Here is a 23,301-nt window from a genome sequence, read left to right on the forward strand (position 1 = left end):
TTATGGAATAAAAGTGCCTCCATTTCAACTTTGTGATGGTTTAGAAATATTAAAATTAATCAACTAAAAAAAAAATAAATATTAAAATTAATATTTATCAAAATTTTATTTAGAAGGTGACCACGTGAGATTGTCTAAAATAGAGTAATTAAAAAAAAGTCACTAGTTTGTCAGGGATTCAATACTATAGTTACAATTGAAAAGAGTTCATTTTTTAAAATTATATATATTATTAGGCTATTTTTATTTAATTTAATTTAATAAAAACATATATATGTATACATGAAAAAAGGATCACGACCCAGAGAAGAAATGTTCATATCTCTCTTTATATATAAAAAAATATCTCCCCCATTTTTTATTTTGTTAATTGTCTTGATGTGATATAAATATTATATTTTTGTTTTCTTTTTATTTTTTTAATTTCGACATTTTAAATTACAAATTAATCCTTAAATATTTTTTACAACTATAATATTTCTTTCACTTAAATATAAATCAAATTAATTACATACATCAAAACACTAATTTATCATTAATCGTGGTTGTAATTCATGTAATTATTGAAACATTTTATCAAATAAAACTCGAAAAAATAAAAACAAAAAATAATGTATAAAATGACATGAATATATGTAATATTTGTTTGTTGTTCCCAAACAAACAACTAAAATGAGTAGGTTGTCTTAAATGTTCTTCCCAACGGCTTACTGCCATTGCTCTCATCTTCATCTCCTTCTTCTTCCTCGTTATCATCGTCTTCAAAAGCTTTGTGATTCAGAATACAGTTCAGAAGCTGCGTTCCTCTGAGCGCATTCGTCAATGGCAGATGACCCTCCACCGTATTTTCATCCATATCCCACATGAACTCCGTGGGAAAAGCCCTGTAATTGAACTGTTCCACTTCCGAGCTTTCCAGCTTCTTCATCCACGCCACTTTCACGAAGAACTTGGTGAAGTCTTTGTTCACTTTCTTCCATATCTTCTTCTGCACACTGTACCCGAATCTTTCGTCGCTGTACTGCCTCCAGAGCTCGTCGATGGCCTTGAGTTCGGATTCTGGGATGAACTGGACCTCGGAGAAGAACACGTAGCCGCGCTTCTGAGCTGATTCTCCGGCGAGGACGATCACCAGGCGGCGGGTCTCCTCGTCCGCTTGCCGGAAGTTCTGGTCGGAGAGGTGTTGTCGGAGGAGGTCGAGTGAGATGTTCTGGGAGGTGGCGGTACTGGAGGGGTCGGTGGCGGGTGTGGAATAGGTGGAGGAGGAGATGGGGAAAGTGGTGGCGCGTGTTAAGGGGATGGTGGATGGTTTGAGGAAGAAAGAAACGTTGTTGGCGGAGGCGGCGGTGGCGGTGGCGGGGGAGGAGTCTGTGGAGGAGTGGCGGCGGCGGCATGGAGAAGTGTGGTGGGAAATGGGGTTGAAAAGATTGGTGGCCATTAGAGTTTGGGGGATCAAGAAATTGCGGGAGAAGTGTAGTGAAAGTAGTAGAAGGAAGGATTTGAGAGGAGAGATAAGAAATGAGTGAAGAGTGAAAGTTTTAATGTCATCAAGAAAAATAAAAAAGGAGGGATGTGATTGGCTAGAGATGGGTGAGGTTGGATACTACCCATTACCATAATAATAATAATAATAATAATATTTTGCAAATTCTTGTCTTTTTCTATAGCCTTTTATGATTTAAATCCAATCAATGGTCCCTTGCTATTTGTAACAAGATAATTAATTTAAGATTTTTCATACACAAACTCTAGTCGAACGTTCTCACCATATAGCTGAATGGGTGGTAATAATCTTGATTATTCAAGGGTTCTATGTACGTTCTTATGTATCAATTAAAAAGTTTCTACGAAATCATTAGATATCTGCAGAGTAAAGAATTTCGATTAAGAATATCTCGAGACAAATTAAATGAAGTTAAGATGCAATTTATATGGAATGTATGAAATTATGGCTTCTGGCATTCTCAAGAACTGAATTGGTGGATGTTATAGATTAATGAAGTAATAAAATATTTTTACGGTCTTAATTATGTCATAAGTTGCTATCAAGTCCATTTCGAACATGTATCAAAATAGGATCCATAGATATATTTTTAGGGCTCACTACGTGCATGAAATTGAAATTTAACAGGACAATTTTTTGGATGATCTTGGTTTCAAAATCCATGAATGAAAATCATGGAAATTAAGCGATTTTTTTACTAAACGAGGCCGTTCATGAATCTGCACAAAAAAAGGTTTCAAACTTTTTTGTGCGCATTAACTAAGACAAATTGATGAATTCATGTGTTTTTTGCAACTTTATTTCATGATGGACACATCATAATACCACGATAACTTTTTCCATAACATCGCTCCTATTTTTTGAAGACGATCTTAAACATTTTCCATATCACATTAATTCTATATGTTAATTGATATATATCCTACACATGAGAAATTAGGGAAGGGATGAAGTACTACATAATCTTGTATTCATCTTGAGTTGGTTCAAGACAGACAAGATCTTTGATGAAAGATTTACGAGCCGACCCCTAGACGTACGATTCTTTTCTTTTCTTTTCTTTTCTTTTCTCTTTTGAGGACAACATATCTTATTTATCATTAACAACCAAGCAAGTTTTGAAGCTTCAGTCAGAAAAACAAAACAATACAAAAACAACAAGTAAATGGTTCCAGCACTCTTCCCTGTTGTATTTAACTTTATTCATTTTAAGCATAAAAATTAACCTTGTTATGTTGCATAAATAATAAAGAAATCCCAATCCCAGGAAAATTTTCACTATACAAGAACGAGTAATGGTTATTAAAATAACAAAATTAACCATAACTTCACTAATATTTTTTCCCTTATATATATGTATATATATCCCAACAACATGGAGCTTGAAAACAAAGGAGATCAGGTTTTGAATTGGAAGGACTTATCCTTGAAGAGTTTCATGCTTAGTGCATTGAACATAGCTCTAGAGTACTGTCGAGAAGCCATCCTCCAATCTATTCCTGTTGTCATCATGGCCTTGAACTCTGGAAAACTTATGCGCCCATCCTGTATTTGAATGCACATAGTAATGTCAAGTTTGAGTCTCAATGAACAACAAACCGCTGTAAGCCTAATGGGCGAATTAACTTCCATGATCCAACATTCGGCTCCGCTTATATGAATCACTCACATCATTTCTTGATCCAACAATATAGTGAAACTCATCATGTGTGAAAAAATGAACTAAGTTTACCTTGTCTAAATCAGCATCAAAGATGATGTCTTGAACAACTTGATCATTGGTTGGGCCAAGATGCTCATCTTTCAAAGATTGTTGCAACTCCTCGAACTCAATGTATCCGCTCTCGTTCTTGTCAAAGAACAGAAAAGCTTGCTTGAGATGGTCGTCGTTGCCAATCCTTTTCATATGAACAGCTAGTGCCAAAAACTCCTCACAGTTAAGTGTACCGTTACCGTCGAAATCAGCCTACATACATGCAGAAAAAGAAGGGATTCAAAATATCATTTGAAACAAGGGAATTGAAGCAGTCCATCGGTTGTGTTATGACAAAGTAATTGATAATTTACACTTACAGCATCAAAAAGTAATTGCACATCAGGATCAGGAACAGATTGTCCAATCATATTCAGACCATCTTTCAGTTCTTCAAAATTAAGGTTTCCATTTTTGTCCTTGTCCATCATGTGAAACATTTGTTTGATTACATGTACTTGGTCATCAGGCAAGTTGTCTGCTACAACCTGTACATATAAATGCAGAACACAAACATAAGTCCTGTGTATATTATACATGAACTTCTCCTTTATCTGACCACTAATCAGTTCGCAATAGAAATCATGCACAAGTTCATATAGTTCTGTTAGATGTTTGGGAGTGGATATGAGATAAAACTCAGAGGAGCATTTTATATATAACTTGGGTCTTTGGAACTTGTATTTAGAGAAACTTATATGTAAAATCTAAAGGGCTATGGAATGAATTACTTACTCGGAGAACCCTTTTCTTGAATTTATTCATCAATGAAAACTGCTTGATTCTTGTTCTAACACGTTCTCCCAGAGGAGTATTTGAGACCTTGTCAGCGTTTTGTATCCACCGGTTTTCTTCATAGAACATACAAATTTTTAGAATTATCTCTAACCTAAATATACATACATGATTCGATTATGAAACATTATTATTTCTACTCAACACTCAAAATTCGATATCAAAGTTTCTACAATATTAAATAGTAGTCTCACAAAGATGTCTCACAATTAAATTTGTGTACATACCAAGGACTTCTTCAACTGTGAGCCGTGAGTAGGGGTTTGGCTCCAGCATCCCTTTCACCAAATTCTTAGCATCTTCGGAAACTTTCGGCCATGGATCCCTTTCAAAAGCCAACCCACCTTTCACTATTGCGTGTGCAATCCCTTCTTCTGTTTCTGCACTAGACAATCAATCCAACCCCCTCTTTCATTTCAGAACAACAATAATATATATCGGAGCAATATATGAAATAATATCCGTCGTGTTTGGTGCCATGTGATCGAGTGAGTTTACAAGCAAATCGAGTGGGAGCAATCTGAGTCCAGTTGAAGCTCAAGTTTTTCAGTGAGTTGATTACAACTAAGTTCAAAAATTTTATATCTCTGATATGATCTCACAGATATTCTTGACATCATGACTTCTACAGTAAGATAAATAATAATATACATCTAAAATGAAAAGGATATTTGATTCAATTACCTGCCCAAAATGGAGGAACACCACATAACAAGATGTAAAGGATGACACCTGCACTCCAGACATCAATTTCCTGCCCATAGTTGCGCCTAAGTACTTCAGGGGCCATGTAATATGGGCTTCCCACAATTTCACCAAATCTTTGACCTGACATATTCATATAAAGAACAAAATCATATGTTAACATGGAAAAACAAAAATATATCTTCTAGTTTTATAATCATGTTGATGCAGTTTGGTGGGATGAAGTTAAAAAGCTTGTTGATCGACCTTAAAACAAATGCATGTAAGTATCTGCATTACACCAACAAGTCTTATTCCAGTTTTGGAGTATACTACTATGAACAAATACACTTTCTCATTTGGAGAACATAAACACAACCTACAACACAATATTGCTTTTTCACCGGTTTAGCTAAAGAGAGTTCTGATGTATGGTATCAGTTAATGTATGGTATTTTAGAGGAAATTTGAATCTAATGTGAGAAACTGAATTGAATTACCTGGTTCAAAAAATGTAGAAAGCCCAAAATCAATAGCCTTGATTGCTGCGTTTTCACCGTTGTTAGCGTATAGAAAGTTCTCAGGCTTTAGATCTCTGTGTATGACTCCGTGTTCATGGCATACCTGGGACAACCATTCATGTTCGTTCATATGATAACAAAATACATTACATTTTAAAATAATCAAGTAACAATTACTATTACAATGAATACTATGAGTGCATTCTTAATGTTTATTTAACCATAATTTTGAGGTATATATAAAAGAATACACAAATAAACCTCAAAATTTTTGGAAAAGAAAGTTAAGAAAGGACATGAAAAACAAAAACTAAATATATATATACCTTGACAACTTCAAGAATAGTCTTGGTGACAAGAGCTGCAGCTCTTTCGGTATAGTGCCCCTTGGTCACAATCCTATCAAATAATTCCCCTCCCTCACACAACTCCATCACAAGATAAATAGCCTCTTTATCCTCGTACACATCCTTATAACTCACTATATTAGGATGTTTAGGCAAATGTCTCATTATCTCCACCTCTCTTCTTACGTCCTCGATGTCGATCTCTGTCCTTAGCTTGCTCTTTGATATCTTCTTGCATGCTACATTCTCGCCATTCCCATTATCCACGCATTGATAAGTTATCCCGAACTCCCCCCTGCCGAGCTCTTTTCCGAATTTATACCTCTTGTAAATGTCGTCCCCCGAAGGATCTCGCAACACTTGGATGGGACGTGACATCTTGTGGGATAAGGGAACAAGTTTCCCGCTATATTTCTCGTTCTCCTGGGTATTTGGGAATGGTTTTCCATGTTTGGATCTCTTGGAAAAGCTTTTGTTTGCTTGGAGGGACATGCAAGTTCCCATGGGATCGGGGTTGGGATTGATCGGTTAATGGTTTCTTTGTCTTTGATTATTCTGTCAACCCTTCTTCATGGTTTTTTATGTTTTTGATGTCCCAAGGGAACCAAAAAAAATAAGGTGCGAAGTTTTACACACAAAGAAAAAGGAAAGAGGGAGATCCCTTGTTTCTTGGATATAGAACCAACTTTTGTATAAGGTTGGTTTGATTATTGGCCTTGCTTGTGCTCTCCGGGTTTAGCTCATATCCCTTGAATCTTTTTCCCCTCCTTTTTTCTTACCTCTAATAAATATAAATAATAAATAAATAAATACATATGCATACGTAACATACACACATATTGCTGATTGATTTTCTTTATTTTATTATTTTGGTGGACTGAATAGTTGAAGACACGTACTATCAGATCTCGGTCTGCCAGAACTATTAAAGTTCAAGCAAAGAAAAATTTTAGAAAACAGTTTAAAGATTATTTTGTGATAGCAAAAACGAAGATGTCGAGTGAGTTAAAACTGATTCAGGAAACTCAGCGTATCACTTCTGCAATTGAGAACTAGACTTCGCAGTTGTCCCAACTACGTTTGAACTTCACCAATAACACAATGATATCTGGTTTGATACTCTAGTCGACTTGTTTCTTACTTTTCAATTTTTTCATACATTTGATTTTCTCTTATCTTATTATTTTGGTGGAATAAACCAAGTCGAGTTATCTTTTTCCTTCTAATTTTTTTAAAATTATAGAATAATCAAGTGATATTTTATATGAGATAATTCATATTATTATTATTATTATTATTATTATTATTATTATTATTATTATTATTATTTTTATTATTATTATTATTATTATTATTATTATTATTATTATTATTATCGGGGCAGGTTCGGGATGGAGATAGCATCCTTATACTCGCCCCAATATGATTCGGGGATTTTTTGAAAATTCCCAAAATCAAACCCATACCCAAAAAATCTCCGCCATACTCGCCCAGTTTCGGATTTTCTTCGCGGGTCCCCGAAATCGTGGGAAAAATTGTCATCCCTGTTAACAACTATAGATGGTAAGACGGTGATGGTGAACATATCCAATTTGTTTGCTTCTCCGTCCCAATTATATAGTCCTCGTTTCCTTTCGTCCATTCCAAATATATAGTTCACTTTTCACATTTAATGAACCGTTATACTTTTATATATATATATATATATATATATATATATATATATACTAGAAAACATGCACGTGCATTGCACGTGGAAAATACAATGGAGTAATTAAAATTCGAAACAAACTAAAATAAAAACTCGAGTAAGACAATCTCAAAAGTCAACTTTGTGAGAATGATTTCTTATTTTGGTCATGCATTAAAAATTATTAATTATTATGTCAAAAGTATTATTTTTATTGTAAATATGAACAAGATTGACTGGACTCAAGGATAAAGATCCATGAGACAATTCACAAAAAACCTACGCCAAAATTAATTAACTCAATAAAAGATAACAATAGTATTAAATTTCAACAATTCATGTTTACTCAAATTATCCAATTTAGAAAAAATATTTTTTTAAAAATAAAATTTTTGAACTACTAAAATTTCTCATATTCTTATCATAATGATCTTTTACCATGTTTTATTAAATTAATTTATAAATTTAAAATCACAAGAGAGGAAAAATATTTTTTTTGGTTCATTAATTTGTATATTTTTTTTGGGTCCATTTACTTTTTAAAATTTTGTTTAGGTACATTAACTTTTAATTTTCGATGATTTTGTTTCAATTGCTGACATGACATCTTAACACGTCAATATTTTCCGATGTCTTGTCATCATTTTCAGATGTCATATCAGCATTTTTTGGTGTCACATCAACAGTTGGACCAAAATCACTGAAAATTAAAAGTTAGTGTACCAAAACCAAAATTTGAAAAGTTCATGGATCAAAACAAAAATAAACAAGTTAATGAACAAAAAAAATTATTTTTCCCACAAGAAAACATTGGTTGAAAAAATTATTACAAATTAGAAAATTAGAAACTATAAAAAAAATCATATCAAAATGATATTTTATTTAGGCTGGGACATTATAGAGTCTGTGCTACTAAACCAAATTTTTTAAAGGTACGTAAGTTCTGACTGAGATATCCAACTGAGTATGCATCTTTATATGTTGCAGTATTATCTGTCATATGATACATGATTATCATGTATATGAACATGTGTTAATCACGTTGAGCTTGATATCCCTTGAGATAGTCAGTTGAGTATGGTCGCTCAGGTCTTATTTCTTGTAAACGTGTGACACCCGCTGGATCCATAGAACAACAGGTGCCCAGGACAGTGTATGTTCAAGATCACGGTCAGTATTTGTGGCGTCCAATGGATTTTTGGAACATCGAGCTCATACTGGGTGCCTACACTCTAAGCACGAGTTCCATTTTTATATATATATATATATATATACTAGAAAACATGCACGTGCATTGCACGTGGAAAATACAATGGAGTAATTAAAATTCGAAACAAACTAAAATAAAAACTCGAGTAAGACAATCTCAAAAGTCAACTTTGTGAGAATGATTTCTTATTTTGGTCACGCATGAAAAATTATTAATTCTTATGTCAAAAATATTATTTTTATTGTAAATATGAACAAGATTGACTGGACTCAAGGATAAAGATCCATGAGACAATTCACAAAAAACCTACGCCAAAATTAATTAACTCAATAAAAGATAACAACAATAGTATTAAATTTCAAAAATTCATGTTTACTCAAATTATCCAATTTAGAAAAAATATTTTTTTAAAAATAAAATTTTTGAACTACTAAATTTTCTCATATTCTTATCATAATGATCTTTTACCATGTTTTATTAAATTAATTTATAAATTTAAAATCACAAGAGAGGAAAAATATTTTTTTTGGTTCATTAATTTGTATATTTTTTTTGGGTCCATTTACTTTTTAAAATTTTGTTTAGGTACATTAAATTTTAATTTTCGATGATTTTGGTTCAATTGCTGACATGACATCTTAACACGTCAATATTTTCCGATGTCTTGTCATCATTTTCAGATGTCATATCAGCATTTTTCGGTGTCACATCAACAGTTAGACCAAAATCACTGAAAATTAAAAGTTAGTGTACCAAAACCAAAATTTGAAAAGTTCATGGATCAAAACAAAAATAAACAAGTTAATGAACAAAAAAAATTATTTTTCCCACAAGAAAACATTGGTTGAAAAAATTATTACAAATTAGAAAATTAGAAACTATAAAAAAAATCATATCAAAATGATATTTTATTTAGGCTGGGACATTATAGAGTCTGTGCTACTAAAGCAAATTTTTTAAAGGTACGTAAGTTCTGACTGAGATATCCAACTGAGTATGCATCTTTATATGTTGCAGTATTATCTGTCATATGATACATGATTATCATGTATATGAACATGTGTTAATCACGTTGAGCTTGATATCCCTTGAGATAGTCAGTTGAGTATGGTCGCTCAGGTCTTATTTCTTGTAAACGTGTGACACCCGCTGGATCCATAGAACAACAGGTGCCCAGGACAGTGTATGTTCAAGATCACGGTCAGTATTTGTGGCGTCCAATAGATTTTTGGAACATCGAGCTCATACTGGGTGCCTACACTCTAAGCACGAGTTCCATTTTTTTTTTTTATCACGATTTACCAAAGTAGTCCTGCTAATTGCATTGCATATAAAACTGTGTACTCATACATTACGTACTTAACAATTTCACTCATGTCCTTGCTTCTATCATGGATACCACATTCGATAGTGCAACTTGTAAGTTGTTCAGGAGGTTAACCAATGTTCAGTCAATTACGATGGCCTAGAGCAGAGGGCACCATTGGTTTTAATATTAAGAATATTTTTACTTTGTATTGTAATTCGATTGGGATGTATAATTAATTATCAAGTTTTTTGTTATATTCAGATATTTATATGTTAATATTATAATTAAGTTAATTATATGTTTATCGAGTGATTAGAAGTGGATCCCGGACGTGAGGAACATAAGTTAAAGTAATTAGAATTATAAAAAAATAAAATAAAAGAACAACTCATGTAAGACGATTTCACAAGTCAATGTTATGAGATATATTTCTTATTTAGGTCACACATGAAAAAATATGAATTTTATTTGTAAATATCAACAGGATTGGCTCGTCTTAAGGATAAAAATGCATGAGACCGTCTCACAAAATACCTATTCAAAAATTAATTAACTTAACAGAAGATAATGAAAATAATACAAAACATAAAAAAAAATAAGATATCGAAAACCAAGAAATATGATATAGTTGATATTATCATTTAAATATATAATTTATTCATATAATTTATGGTTAATGACCAAAGGTAGAATAAAGATCGGTTTAGAAAATTAAAAACTCTGAAAAAAAGCATATAACTTTTATATTTACACATAATTCGTGGCTATTTCTACAAATAAAATAAAGAAACTATAGAATTATAAAATTTAAAAAAATCATATCACGACGATATTTTATCATGTTTCATTAAGTAAACGATAAATTTAATTAAAATATTTTTGTTGCAGATCGATTTTTTTAGACACATTAGTTGTAGGCACAAAATATTGGATGCATCAAAATTTACTTAAGCACATATAGTTCTGGCTTTATTTTTAAAATAATCATTGGTCATAAAGACACAGTGTGATAAAAAAAATCAAACAAACAATGTCAAAACAAAAAAATTAATGAGAAAAAGAGAACAAAACAATTAATTCTAGCCTTATTTTAAAAATAATCAATGGACTTGTTAAAAATAAAGTGTTATGAAAAAACAACAAATAAACAATACACAAAATAATTAATGAGGAAATAAAAAACAATTCAGTTAATTTATAAATGTAAATTTTAAAATAATATTGGTTGCAAAATTTTTTATTTAAAAACATAATTTTTAATTAACAATCACAACTAAAGAAATAAATAATAATAATTCAAATAGAAACAAAAAAGATAGCTCATATTAATTTTTCACCATTTTCTATGCAAGTAATGTATTAACATAAACCATATAAATTAAATAAATTAATTAGAAGACACAAAGAAACATCATTAAATAAATTCATTAAACAAACAAGAGCATGTTTGTAAATTCACAAAGAAACTTGCATATTTTTCACCATTTTTATCCAAGTAATGTATAAATATAAACCATATAAATTAAAAAATGGAACTTGCATATTTATATATAATAATATAAATTAAATTAATTAGAAAGTAATAAAGAAAAATTCATTATTTATTAAGTTATTAAACACACAAGGGCATGCTTGTAAATTCACAATGAAACTTGCATATAAATTTAATTAAACTATTTTGGTTGCAGATCGATTTTTTTAGACACATTAGTTGTAGCCACAAAACATTGGATGCATCAAAATTTACTTAAGCACATAGTTCTAGCTTTATTTTTAAAATAATCATTGGTTATAAAGACAAAGTGTGATAAAAAAAATAATCAAACAAACAATATCAAAACAGAAAAAATAATGAGAAAAAGAGAACAAAACAATTAATTCTAGCCTTATATTAAAAATAATCAATGGACTTGTTAAAAATAAAGTGTTATGAAAAAACAAAAAACAAACAATGAACAAAATAATTAATGAAGAAATAAAAAAAACAATATAATTCAGTTAATTTGTAAATGTAAATTGAAAAATAATATTGGCTGCAAAAAAATTTTATTTGAAAACATAAGTTTTAATTAACAACCACAAATAAAGAAATAAAAAATAAGAATTCAAATAGAAACAAAAAAAGATTGCTCATATTAATTTTTTACCATATTTTATGTAAGTAATGTATAAACATAAACCATATAAATTAAATAAATTAATTAGAAAGATACAAAGAAACATCATTAATTAAATTCATTAAACAAACAATGAGATGTTTGTAAATTCACAAGGAAACTTGCATATTTTTTCACTATGTTTATCCAAGTAATGTATAAATATAAACCATATAAATTAAACAATGGAACTTGCATATTTATGTATAATAATATAAATTAAATTAATTGTTGGAAAGTAATAAATAAACCTCATTAATTAAATTCACAATTCAAAATCCCATATTTATATATAGAAGATATGTTTATCCAAGTAATGTATAAATATAAACCATATAAATTAAACAATGGAACTTGCATATTTATATATAATAATATAAATTAAATTAATTAAAAAGTAATAAAGAAACCTCATTAATTATTAAGCTATTAAACACACAAGGACATACTTGTAAATTCACAATTCAAACTCCCATATTTATATATAGATAATATAAATTAAATTAATTAAAAAGTAATAAAGAAACCTCATTAATTATTAAGCTATTAAACACACAAGGCATACTTGTAAATTCACAATTCAAACTCCCATATTTATATATAGATAGATAGATTAAACAATGGAACTTGCATATTTATGTATAATAATATAAATTAAATTAATTGGAAAGTAATAAATAAACCTCATTAATTAAATTCACAATTCAAAATCTCATATTTATATATAGAAGATATGTTTATCCAAGTAATGTATAAATATAAACCATATAAATTAAACAATGGAACTTGCATATTTATATATAATAATATAAATTAAATTAATTAAAAAATAATAAAGAAACCTCATTAATTATTAAGCTATTAAACACACAAGGGCATGCTTGTAAATTCACAATTCAAACATAAATTAATTAGAAAGATACAAAGAAACATCATTAATTAAATTCATTAAACAAACAAGGAGATTTTTGTAAATTCACAAGGGAACTTGCATATTTATATATTATATATAATAATATAAATTAAATTAATTAAAAAGTAATAAAGAAATCTCATTAATTATTAAGCTATTAAACACACAAGGGCGTGCTTGTAAATTCACAATTCAAACTCTCATGTTTATATATATATATATATATATATATATCATATTTAATGTGTAAAATATAATTGTATAATTTGTTTTTCTAATATCATTAAACAAGTGTGTGTTAGGAAATTTCTAGTTTCAATTGTTTTGTCAATAACATTCTTAATATGTGTTAAAAAAACAAAGTTGATTGTATTTGAGATGAAGTGAGTATGTTTCATGAACTTGATTTTTTGAGTTGATTCCTGATTTGGTAGTTGGTACATGTAATATATTAATTCGTTTAAATTTATATATTTCATTAAATTAATAATAATAAATGTTCATGAATGAAGACAAGAGTTGAAAAAGTATCATTTGCTGATTGGGTGCTTTTACATTGAAAAGAGATTGAGAAAGCATATAAAAATTTTCAATCAGATTTCCAGATAATCAACGCCTCAAGAACGATCTGGTGAGATTCTCTATTTGACTTGATTGTAGATTTATTTTCTTTATTTTATTATTTTGGTGGACTGAATAGTTCAAGACATGTACTATCAGATCTCGGCCTGCCAGAACTATTAAAGCCCAGACAATGAAAAATTTTAGAAAACAGTTTGAAGATTATTTTGTGATAGCAAAAATGAAGATGTCGAGTGAGTTAAAACTGATGCAGGAAACTCAGCGTATCACTTCTGCAATTGAGAACAAGACTTCGCAGTTGTCCCAACTACGTTCGAACTTCACAAATAACACAATGATATTTGGTTTGATACTCTAGTCGACTTGTTTCTTACTTTTCAATTTTGTCATACATTTGATTTTCTCTTATCTTATTATTTTGGTGTACTAAACCAAGTCGAGTTCTCTTTTTCCATCTAAAATTTTTAAAATTATAGAATAATCAAGTGATATTTATATGATATAATTCAGATTCATATTATTATTATTATTATTATTATTATTATTATTATTATTATTATTATTATTAGTATTATTATTATTATTATTATTATTTGGGCGGGTTCGGGATGGAGATAGCATCATCATACCAGCCCCAATATGATTTGGGGATTTTTTTTAAAATTCCCGAACTCAAATTCATACCCGAAAAATCTCCCCCATACTCGCCCCGTTTTGGATTTTATCCGCGGGTCCCCGAACCCGTGGGGAAAATTGTCATCCCAACTATGGATGGTAAGACGGTGATGGTGAACATATCCAATTTGTTTGCTCCTCCGTCCTAATTATATATTCTTCGTTTCCTTTCGTCCATTCCAAATATAAAGTCCACTTTTCACATTTAATGAACCGTTATACTTATATATACCATATTTAATGTGTAAAATATAATTGTATAATTTGTTTTTCTAATATCATTAAACAAGTGTGTGTTAGGAAATTTGCTTGTTTCAATTGTTTTGTCAATAGCATTCTTAATATGTGTTAAAAAAACAAAGTTGATTGTATTTGAGATGGAGTGAGTATGTTTCACGAACTTGATTTTTAGAATTGATTCTTGATTTGTTAGTTGGTACTTGTAATATATTAATTCATTTAAATTTATATCTTTCATTAAATTAATAATAATGAATGTTTATGGATGAAGACAGGGGCGGAGGGAGAGGGTGGCAGGCCTGGGCTACAGCCCAGGCCTGCTCCGGCCCAATTACATAGGTATAGTATATATATATATATATATATATATATAAATTTATGTTTAGCCCATATTAAAAATAGCCCATCCCAAATATAATTTTTAATTTTTTTGACTTGGGCTCTCCAAAACAAAAACATACTCCTTTCAAAATTTCTAGTATGCTTCTCTGCGAGAAGAGGACAGACTTTCCATTTTTGAGGGGCTGAAGCCATTAAAGCTATCGCTTTTGAAAAAAATTAGCCACCCCTTATTTATTTTCTGGCTCCGCCCCTGATGAAGAACAAGAGTTGAAGAAGTATCATTTGCTGATTGAGTGCTCTTACATGGAAAAGATATTGAGAAAGCATGTAAAAACTTTCAATCAGATTTCCAGATAATCAACGCCTCAAGATCGATCTGATCAGATTCTATATTTGACTTGATTGCTGATTGATTTTCTTTATTTTATTATTTTGATGAACTGAATAGTTCAAAACATGTACTATCAGATCTCGGCCTGCCAGAACTATGAAAGCGCAAGCAATGGAAAATTTTAGAAAACAGTTTGGAGATTATTTTGTGATAGCAAAAATGAAGATGTCGAGTGAGTTAAAACTGATGCAAGAAACTCAGCGTATCACTTCTGCAATTGAGAACAAAACTTCGCAGTTGTCTCAACTGCGTTCGAACTTCACCAATAACACAATGATATCTGGTTTGATACTCTAGTCGACTTGTTTCTTACTTTTCAATTTTTTCATACATTTGATTTTCTCTTATCTTATTATTTTGGTTGACTAAACCAAGTCGAGTTCTCTTTTTCCATCTAAAAATTTTAAAATTATAAAATAATCAAGTGATATTTTATATGAGATAATTCATATTATTATTATTATTATTATTATTATTATTATTATTATTATTATTATTATTATTATTATTATTATTATTATTATTATTATTATTATTATTATTATTATCGGTGCGGGTTTGGGATGGAGATAGCATCCTCATACCCGCATCAATATGATTCGGGATTTTTTTTAAAATTCTCGAGCTCAAAACCATACCCGAAAAATCTCCCCCATACTCGCCCCGTTTTAGATTTTCTCCGCGGGTCCCCGAACCCCGGGGGATAATTGACATCCATGTTAACAACTATGGATGGTAAGACGGTGATTGTGAACATATCCAATTTGTTTGCTCCTCCGTCCCAATTATATAGTCCTCCTTTCCTTTCGTCCATTCCAAATATATAGTCCACTTTTCACATTTAATGAACTGTTATACTTATATATATCATATTTAATGTGTAAAATATAATTGTATAATTTGTTTTTCTAATATCATTAAACAAGTGTGTGTTAGGACATTTTCTTGTTTCATTTGTTTTCTCAATAGCATTCTTAATATGTGTTAAAAAAAACAAAGTTGATTGTATTTGAGGTGGAGTGAGTATGTTTCATGAACTTGTTTTTTAGAGTTGATTCTTGATTTGGAAGTTGGTACTTGTAATATATTAATTCGTTTAAATTTATATCTTTCATTAAATAAATAATAATGAATGTTCATGGATGAAGAACAAGTGTTGAAGAAGTATCATTTGCTGATTGGGTGCTCTTACATGGAAAAGAGATTGAGAAAACATGTAAAAAATTTCAGTCAGATTTCCAGATAATCAACGCTTCAAGATCGATCTGGTGAGATTCTCTATTTGACTTGATTGCTGATTGATTTTCTTTATTTTATTATTTTTGTGGACTGAATAGTTCAAGATATGTACTATCAGATCTCGGCCTGCCAGAACTATTCTAACCCAAGCAATGGAAAATTTTAGAAAACAGTTTGAAGATTATTTTGTGATAGCAAAAATGAAGATGTCGAGTGAGTTAAAACTGATGCAGGAAACTCAACGTATCACTTCTGCAATTGAGAACAAGACTTCGCAGTTGTCTCAACTCCGTTCGAACTTCACCAATAACACAATGATAGCGGGTTGATACTGTAGTCGACTTGTTTCTTATTTTTCAATTTTGTCATACATTTGATTTTCTCTTATCTTATTATTTTGGTGGAGTAAACCAAGTTGATTTTTTTTTCATCTAAAAATTTTATAATTATAAAATAATCATGTGATAGTTTGTATGAGATAATTAATATTCAATTTTTACTGTCTGTTGAAGTCAATTAAATTTTGAAACGTCTTGGTCATACACAAGTCACAAAAGAAAACTTTTGGTAAATTTACAATTTGATGATTGGAAGTTCTTATTAGCCAAAAAAAAAAACTAAGTACAGTAAGGGGAATATTTTTATCTTGTTATACATACAATGCTTGTTCTATTTTTCACATAATTCAGATAAGTTTTGAACAATATATAGGATTTATGAAGATGACAGAAAATCTGGTGAATAATGACCTGGAAGATCTTTATGGCGAGCTCAGAGAACACATCCTGAAACATTTCGAATATCAAAGGTAAGAGAATTGATTGAAGTCAAGCTTCTCATAAGATATTTATATTTGTAATTCATTATAGGCTCAACAAAGATGTGTTTAAGTTGCTGCACGAGGTGATCGCATGCCTTGCCATCTTTCATTGGAAAAAACGTGAACTCTGCTATCAACGAAGACCACAATGAAAAAGTTGGGCTGTATGTTTATTTAAATTCTAATTTTAACAAATATTTCTCAACTTGATTGATACACAACATTTATGGAATGTTGCATGCTTTCAGTAACACTAGTATATAGAAGTCACTATATGTATTTGTTGCAAGTAGCCTTTGAGATATCCACCATAAAATTGACTTTGTTTGACTCTTTTATCTTGATCATGCATGCAGTTCAACCACCGGAGTTTGATCTCGACGCGGATGACTACCTCATTGGTTAGTGTAAAGTTTGAACCAGTTTTTTCCTTGATTCTAGATATTGGTTTGGAGAAGTTGTTTATTTTTTTAAAAACCTGTATTTTTATGATATGATGTCTAGGATATTACATGTATTTTTAATCATGCTTTATTTCGTTTCTATTTTCTTTTTTTGTGTTTTGCAATATGCTATACACATTCCATTTTGATGATTGGTTCTATACACGTTCTATTATGACGAATGACTTGTTTCATGTGCAGGAATCTGTCGGCTGTCGAAGTACTTGGTATATGCAAACTTCTAAATATGAGATGTCTTAGATATGAGATGGATGACTTCCATTAGTTTTTAAAAGCGTGGGTGTGGATGCACCCATTGTGCCACAGGCGCGTCTTTGCCCATAGCTATTTAATAATAATAATAATAATAATAATAATAATAATAATAATAAACTTCATGCATGTAACATTATGACAGCCTACAACAGAATTTTGATCTCACTCAAACTTTCGATTCTATTTTCTATCTATTGGCTTGAAGCATATTAAGCCCAAAACAACAGTTACGGTTTCTCGATTTCTGGCTTCCAGTTTTTTCGATTCCTATCATCCCATTTTCATTCTCTTTTAGTTATGATTTATGCTACATTATCTATTAATGAATTTGTTATTTTTATATTTTTGTAAATTATATTTAATTTATGTAATATTATAGTTTAAATCAGTTTATATATGTGGAATTTAAAATTTATGCCAAGTGCGTTTATTTCGATAAAACATGCATTTCGCCCAAGCTCCAGGGCACCTAGTGCTTTTGTGCACCTTGCGCCGGTCTTGTGATTTTTTTTTGTTTTTTGCAATAAACTAGACTTGTGATAAAATAGAACATATTGATAAATGATTGGATTCAATTTCTTTGATTCATGAAAATTGTTTAGAGAAAGATGATGACAATGAATATAATGACACTTTTATTGGGAGTTTGTAATATTTTTTACAAAAAATGAAAACATGCAAGATTTGGATTCAATTTCTTTTATTAAAATAATTATTTATAGACGGGATGCTTGCAATTTTTGTAAGTTTTGTTTTACATTTAGGCAGTATGAACATGCAAAAAATCTTGGTGGGGATCATGAGTCTGTACTAAACATTGGTGTGTTTTTAAAATTTATTGATGACACAATCGGCACGAGCGATGGGCCGAATGAACCATTATGCACAGAACTTGATGGTAAGACGATGATGGTGCGGATATCCTGTAAGGCCCGAAAATATTAAATTATTAATTATGAGATTTGAGAATTAAATTCCATATTATGGGTTAATATTAATTTGAGAAGTTATGAAAATGATAGATATAATTTCCGAGTCGAAAAGATTTAATTTGAGAATTTATGGATTTTGAGAATTAAATTCCGAGAATTCTTAAATTCAAAAGAATAAATATTCGATTTGAATATTTATGGAATTTAAGATTTACATTCCATGTTTCGGAAATTAAAGAAGATGAATTTGGAAGATACAACTCGATCAGGGACTGATTTGAAAATATTGACATTTGAAGGGTTGAAGTGCAAACGGTCGGGATTATTTAATTAATCCGAATTTAATTTATTTTAATTCGAGTATATTTAATTTGGGAATATTTAGACTTTTGATTTAAATTCTAATATTCTTAAATTATTTTGGATTGAAATTGAATTAAAACGACGACCGAGGACTGAATTGCAATTACTGAAGACTTGAGGGACTAAATTGCAATTTATGCAATATCTATCCAATTTAATCAGATTTCTCAGCATTTACACGTGCATAGATGGGAAAGAATTCAGAAACTGAACAGAGAGCCGAGAGCTCATCTTTTTCTTTTGATTTTGATTTCTTCAAATCGCCGTAACTTTTGATCCGTTCGTCCGATTTCGATTCCGAAAGATGTTCTGGAATTCTTGCGATGAGTACTTCGATTTGATGTAAGTTTCTGATTACTTTGGTATGGTTTGAAGATCGAAATATTGCAGAGATCAGATTATAAGTTTCTAATTGTGTTTTTGAACTTGTATGCATTCCGATATCGAAACCGAATTGTTGAATGACTATTGTTTGTATTCGCTTTGATTTTCAGCAGATGTTTTCAGTTATATAGACTATGATTTTGCTGGTATGATGATTATGATGGGATTATATAGCTGATTGAAGATATACAATTTGTTGGAATAGTTGAAAATGGTTTCGATATGTCGTCGGTTATCGATTTTTAATCGCTACGCCGTCGATTCGTGTTTTGAGACAAGTTTGATAGCTGATTTTCGAGATGATATGTTCTTTGATATGTTTATGATAATAGCTGTTGGTTTGAAGAGTTGCATGACAATGAACGGATATGAAAAGCCGTATGAATGGAATCGAAATTAGAAATGAATTCGATACCGTAACGATTCCCGATTTTCAATCGCTACGATGCTTGGTTATGTTTTGAAACCATACTGATAGTCTATGATTGAGTTAATGATCTTGGGATTGTATACTGATTTTGTTAGATGCAATCTTTATATTTCAGACGTGCTACGAGCTCAATCAACTCAAGAGGTCGAATTGTGAACCGAGGAAGTTCGCTTGAGGTTGAAATGAATTTGATTGAAGATGTGTTAATGATTTTGGCTCGATTCTGAAAAGAATGAATTGAACGAAGATTGATGTGAATGTTTTGAGGTTGAAATTCAGATTTGAAGAATTCAGAACAGACGAAATACGAAGGTAAAAGTGGAATATTATTTGATTGGGATTACAACTCGAGATGGTTTGAATCGAGTTCCCTTAAATCACATATTTGTTTGCTTAATTTCTCTTATATGTTTTACTTTGAGTTATTGAATAAGTTTTTGATATAATGAATGCTATGATGATGATATATGTTGCATTCATCTTGAAGACTTATTCCTTGATTTTGAAATGAACGGAAACGTTCGAATAGACGATTTGAGGGATTGTATATGTATGGCCTGGGTGGTTGTTTTAGCCTAGCATCTGATTTACATATATGATGTCTTCAAAGTCTAGAGAAGTGAGATAAGTAGCCCCATCTCGATCGGGAGAGTCGGTGGATTAGTTATGATATCTACTTCTCGGGATCCCAATCGATGAAACGATAGAATTCGAATAGTGAACCTTGTTTTAAAACATGCATTGTTTTTCCTTATATCATGATCTTGATATATGTTTATATGCATGTTTAGTTGCTTTTACTGGGAAATATATTTCTCACCGGAGTTATCCGGCTATTGTTATGTTGTATGTGTCATGGCAATAGGTGGGAATGGAACAAGACAAAGGCAATCTTGAAGAACAAGGGATGAGAAGATTAGTGTGATGATCCGAGTTTAGATGGTTGTGTGAGCTGTCAAGATATTGTTGAGTGTCTTCAACATGACCTTGTTAGAGCTACTTGTACCAAGACTTGTTGGTTACTAAGTTGCTGTCTTGTTAATTGATATATGATTTGAGTTGATGTTGTAGATCCTTAAGATAACATGATGTAGCATGATGATTCTTGTATATAACAATGTTTCTTGCATGTTTTGTGAGCCTTTATTATTATGATTGTAAGGCCTTGTTATGATCTAGTTCCATAAATTGTATAGCATGTTGGAATGCATGTTAGTTGTTGATATTGATTAGATCATGTGTGAACTGAAGCAAGATGATAAATGCATGATAGAACTCATTTTGACAGCAGCTGCATTTCTGTTTTAGTTTCTGGGAAAAGTGCTCGCTCGATCGGTGAAATATCACGGATCGAGCGAGGCTGTGAAATTGAGAACAGAGTGTGGAACGTACTTGGCTCGCTCGATCGGTGAAATATCACGGATCGAGCGAGGCCATGATAACCTTTCACCCGAGGAGCTGAGCTTGAAGGCTCGCTCGATCGGTGGTTTTTCACTGATCGAGCGAGGTGCTCCATTTAAATTTTTTTTTTTTATGTTGTTTAGACATTGATTCTTGTCTATGATTCATGATGATTCGAGTAAATGAGATATTAGAACTTGGGTCGTCACAACAGGTGGTATCAAAGCGTAAGTTCTTGGACTGAGATAGAAGCTGAGCGGGGTAGATTGAGTCACATGCATTTACAGTATAGCATGATTATGCATTACTTGATTTGATGATTCGCTGATTTGATAAATTGCATGTGAGCATGATCTATCTTTGAAATTCAATTGCCTAATTTACTGATTTGTAAATTTTTGAAATTTTTACCGTTTTGTTATATGCTTTTTACCGGGTGATGTAAGCACCCATAATTGAATAGAACAGTGTTCTTTGGTTGACGTAAGCACCCCAGACTGACAGAATAGTATGGCCAGACTGAATAGAATGGTATGGTCAGATTGAACAGAACAAAACGGTATTGCTCATTTGAATGAAATATCTCTGATTGAACAAAACAAAATATCAGAAAATGAATAGATGATGTTGTAGGTCATAGTTGGTTTGAAGAATTTGACCAGTTGTTCACATATCGGAAAAATTCAGATGAATATCGGATTAGATTGATTGAATACCAACTTCGAAACCTAACAACCAGCTGGTGGATTTTGATAAAGAAATAATAAGAAGGCAGAGGTATGTTGATTGTTGGTAAGTGCTTAGAACAGTATTTTGTTTATAGTTCTTTGCCACAACAGATAGAAATGATGAGAAAGAAAACATACCCTATAGAAGTTGAATATTTTGAATTTGAGAAATGCCTTCTTAGAATTTTAAAGCCTATTCCAATTCTTTGAATTGTAAATGATGAAAAGCTCAAGATTGAATGAATTATTTAATGGCTTGAATCCGCAGATTATGTCTGAATAAATGTTGACGACTGAAACATTTTGTTTAAGACATAGCCCTGTCTAAGAGAATTAAAGCTGAATGATGAGTTAGGAGAATGAAATTGTAGATATACAAGAGTATGTGAGATATTCACAACTTTATCTACAATTTTTATTCCAGAACAGATATGAAGTGAATGATATGAAAATAAATCTCTAACTCTAGCGAGTCGAGATGGATTAGTCTGATTCTGAATGCAGAGTATATTAGAGATTAGTACACACATTGTGGAGGAAGATATCCGAACAAACAGTGTAAGGACAAGTCAGACAGATGTGCTAAAATTTATTCAATGAATAAATTCCAGAAGTATACAGAGGATCAGAATGAAATTGCACCTGAGAATGAAATTTCAGGTAACAGATTTATTTTGTTTTGACCTGTTTATTATTGGTGCAATAGATACCTAATAGCTGAAAGCTTATTATATGATTACCTCTGTATCAGAAAAGAGATTTTGTGAATTGCACTGAAGAATAGAACTATTGCTTCGATGAACTGACACCGAACATGATATTGTTCATATGGAAATTATGTGGTTGCGATGCATGATAGATTATAAGACTATACCAAGTACTGATTAGTGATAGTTGCAGATTATTGAATAACTGGATTTTGTGATTTAATCAATCAGTATGATGATAAGAAGCGATAAAATTAGATCAACAAGAACATGATGTGCATATGAATATGATGATATGATATAGAATCTCGAATTAAGATTCTGTGATTTCGGTTTGATATTTGATGTTTGATTACAGATATTCCGAAATCAGTATATTTGATGCACGAGATATGTTCAAGATCTAAATTAGTATTGATAGGTATGCCAATGCATAGAGATTACAGATATGTTCCAGTAAGATTTT

General features: G+C 30.9%; 2 protein-coding genes across 2 annotated transcripts; both read right to left on the minus strand.

Annotated features, from left to right (window-relative positions):
* Positions 1 to 512: 512 nt before the first annotated feature.
* Positions 513 to 1,522, minus strand: LOC140875565 (tetrapyrrole-binding protein, chloroplastic). Its single transcript, XM_073279282.1, has one exon. The coding sequence runs from the start codon at positions 1,436 to 1,438 to the stop codon at positions 668 to 670; it is 771 nt and encodes a 256-aa protein (XP_073135383.1). The 5' UTR covers positions 1,439 to 1,522; the 3' UTR covers positions 513 to 667.
* Positions 1,523 to 2,656: 1,134 nt separating this feature from the next.
* LOC140874678 (calcium-dependent protein kinase 24-like) lies at positions 2,657 to 6,242 on the minus strand. Its single transcript, XM_073278035.1, has 8 exons — positions 5,584 to 6,242; positions 5,237 to 5,360; positions 4,737 to 4,880; positions 4,280 to 4,432; positions 3,993 to 4,108; positions 3,578 to 3,745; positions 3,237 to 3,470; positions 2,657 to 3,049 (listed from the first exon to the last, which is right to left on the minus strand). Exons 1-8 carry the CDS (start codon positions 6,106 to 6,108, stop codon positions 2,903 to 2,905), a joined length of 1,611 nt encoding a protein of 536 aa, XP_073134136.1. The 5' UTR covers positions 6,109 to 6,242; the 3' UTR covers positions 2,657 to 2,902.
* Between the last annotated feature and the right edge of the window lie 17,059 nt (positions 6,243 to 23,301).

Source organism: Henckelia pumila, chromosome 1, assembly GCF_033568475.1.
Source record: "Henckelia pumila isolate YLH828 chromosome 1, ASM3356847v2, whole genome shotgun sequence".
Classification (NCBI taxonomy): Eukaryota; Viridiplantae; Streptophyta; class Magnoliopsida; order Lamiales; family Gesneriaceae; genus Henckelia; species Henckelia pumila.

Bases quoted from the DNA above. Each gene is read 5' to 3' on its own strand.
- LOC140875565 (XM_073279282.1), bottom strand. From the start codon at position 1,438: ATGGCCACCAATCTTTTCAACCCCATTTCCCACCACACTTCTCCATGC.
- LOC140874678 (XM_073278035.1), bottom strand. From the start codon at position 6,108: ATGGGAACTTGCATGTCCCTCCAAGCAAACAAAAGCTTTTCCAAGAGA. The intron at 5,361-5,583 runs GTATATATATAT...TGGTTGTCCCAG, and splicing joins CTATTCTTGAAGTTGTCAAG to GTATGCCATGAACACGGAGT. The intron at 4,433-4,736 runs GTAATTGAATCA...TGTCTAGTGCAG, and splicing joins TGTTCCTCCATTTTGGGCAG to AAACAGAAGAAGGGATTGCA.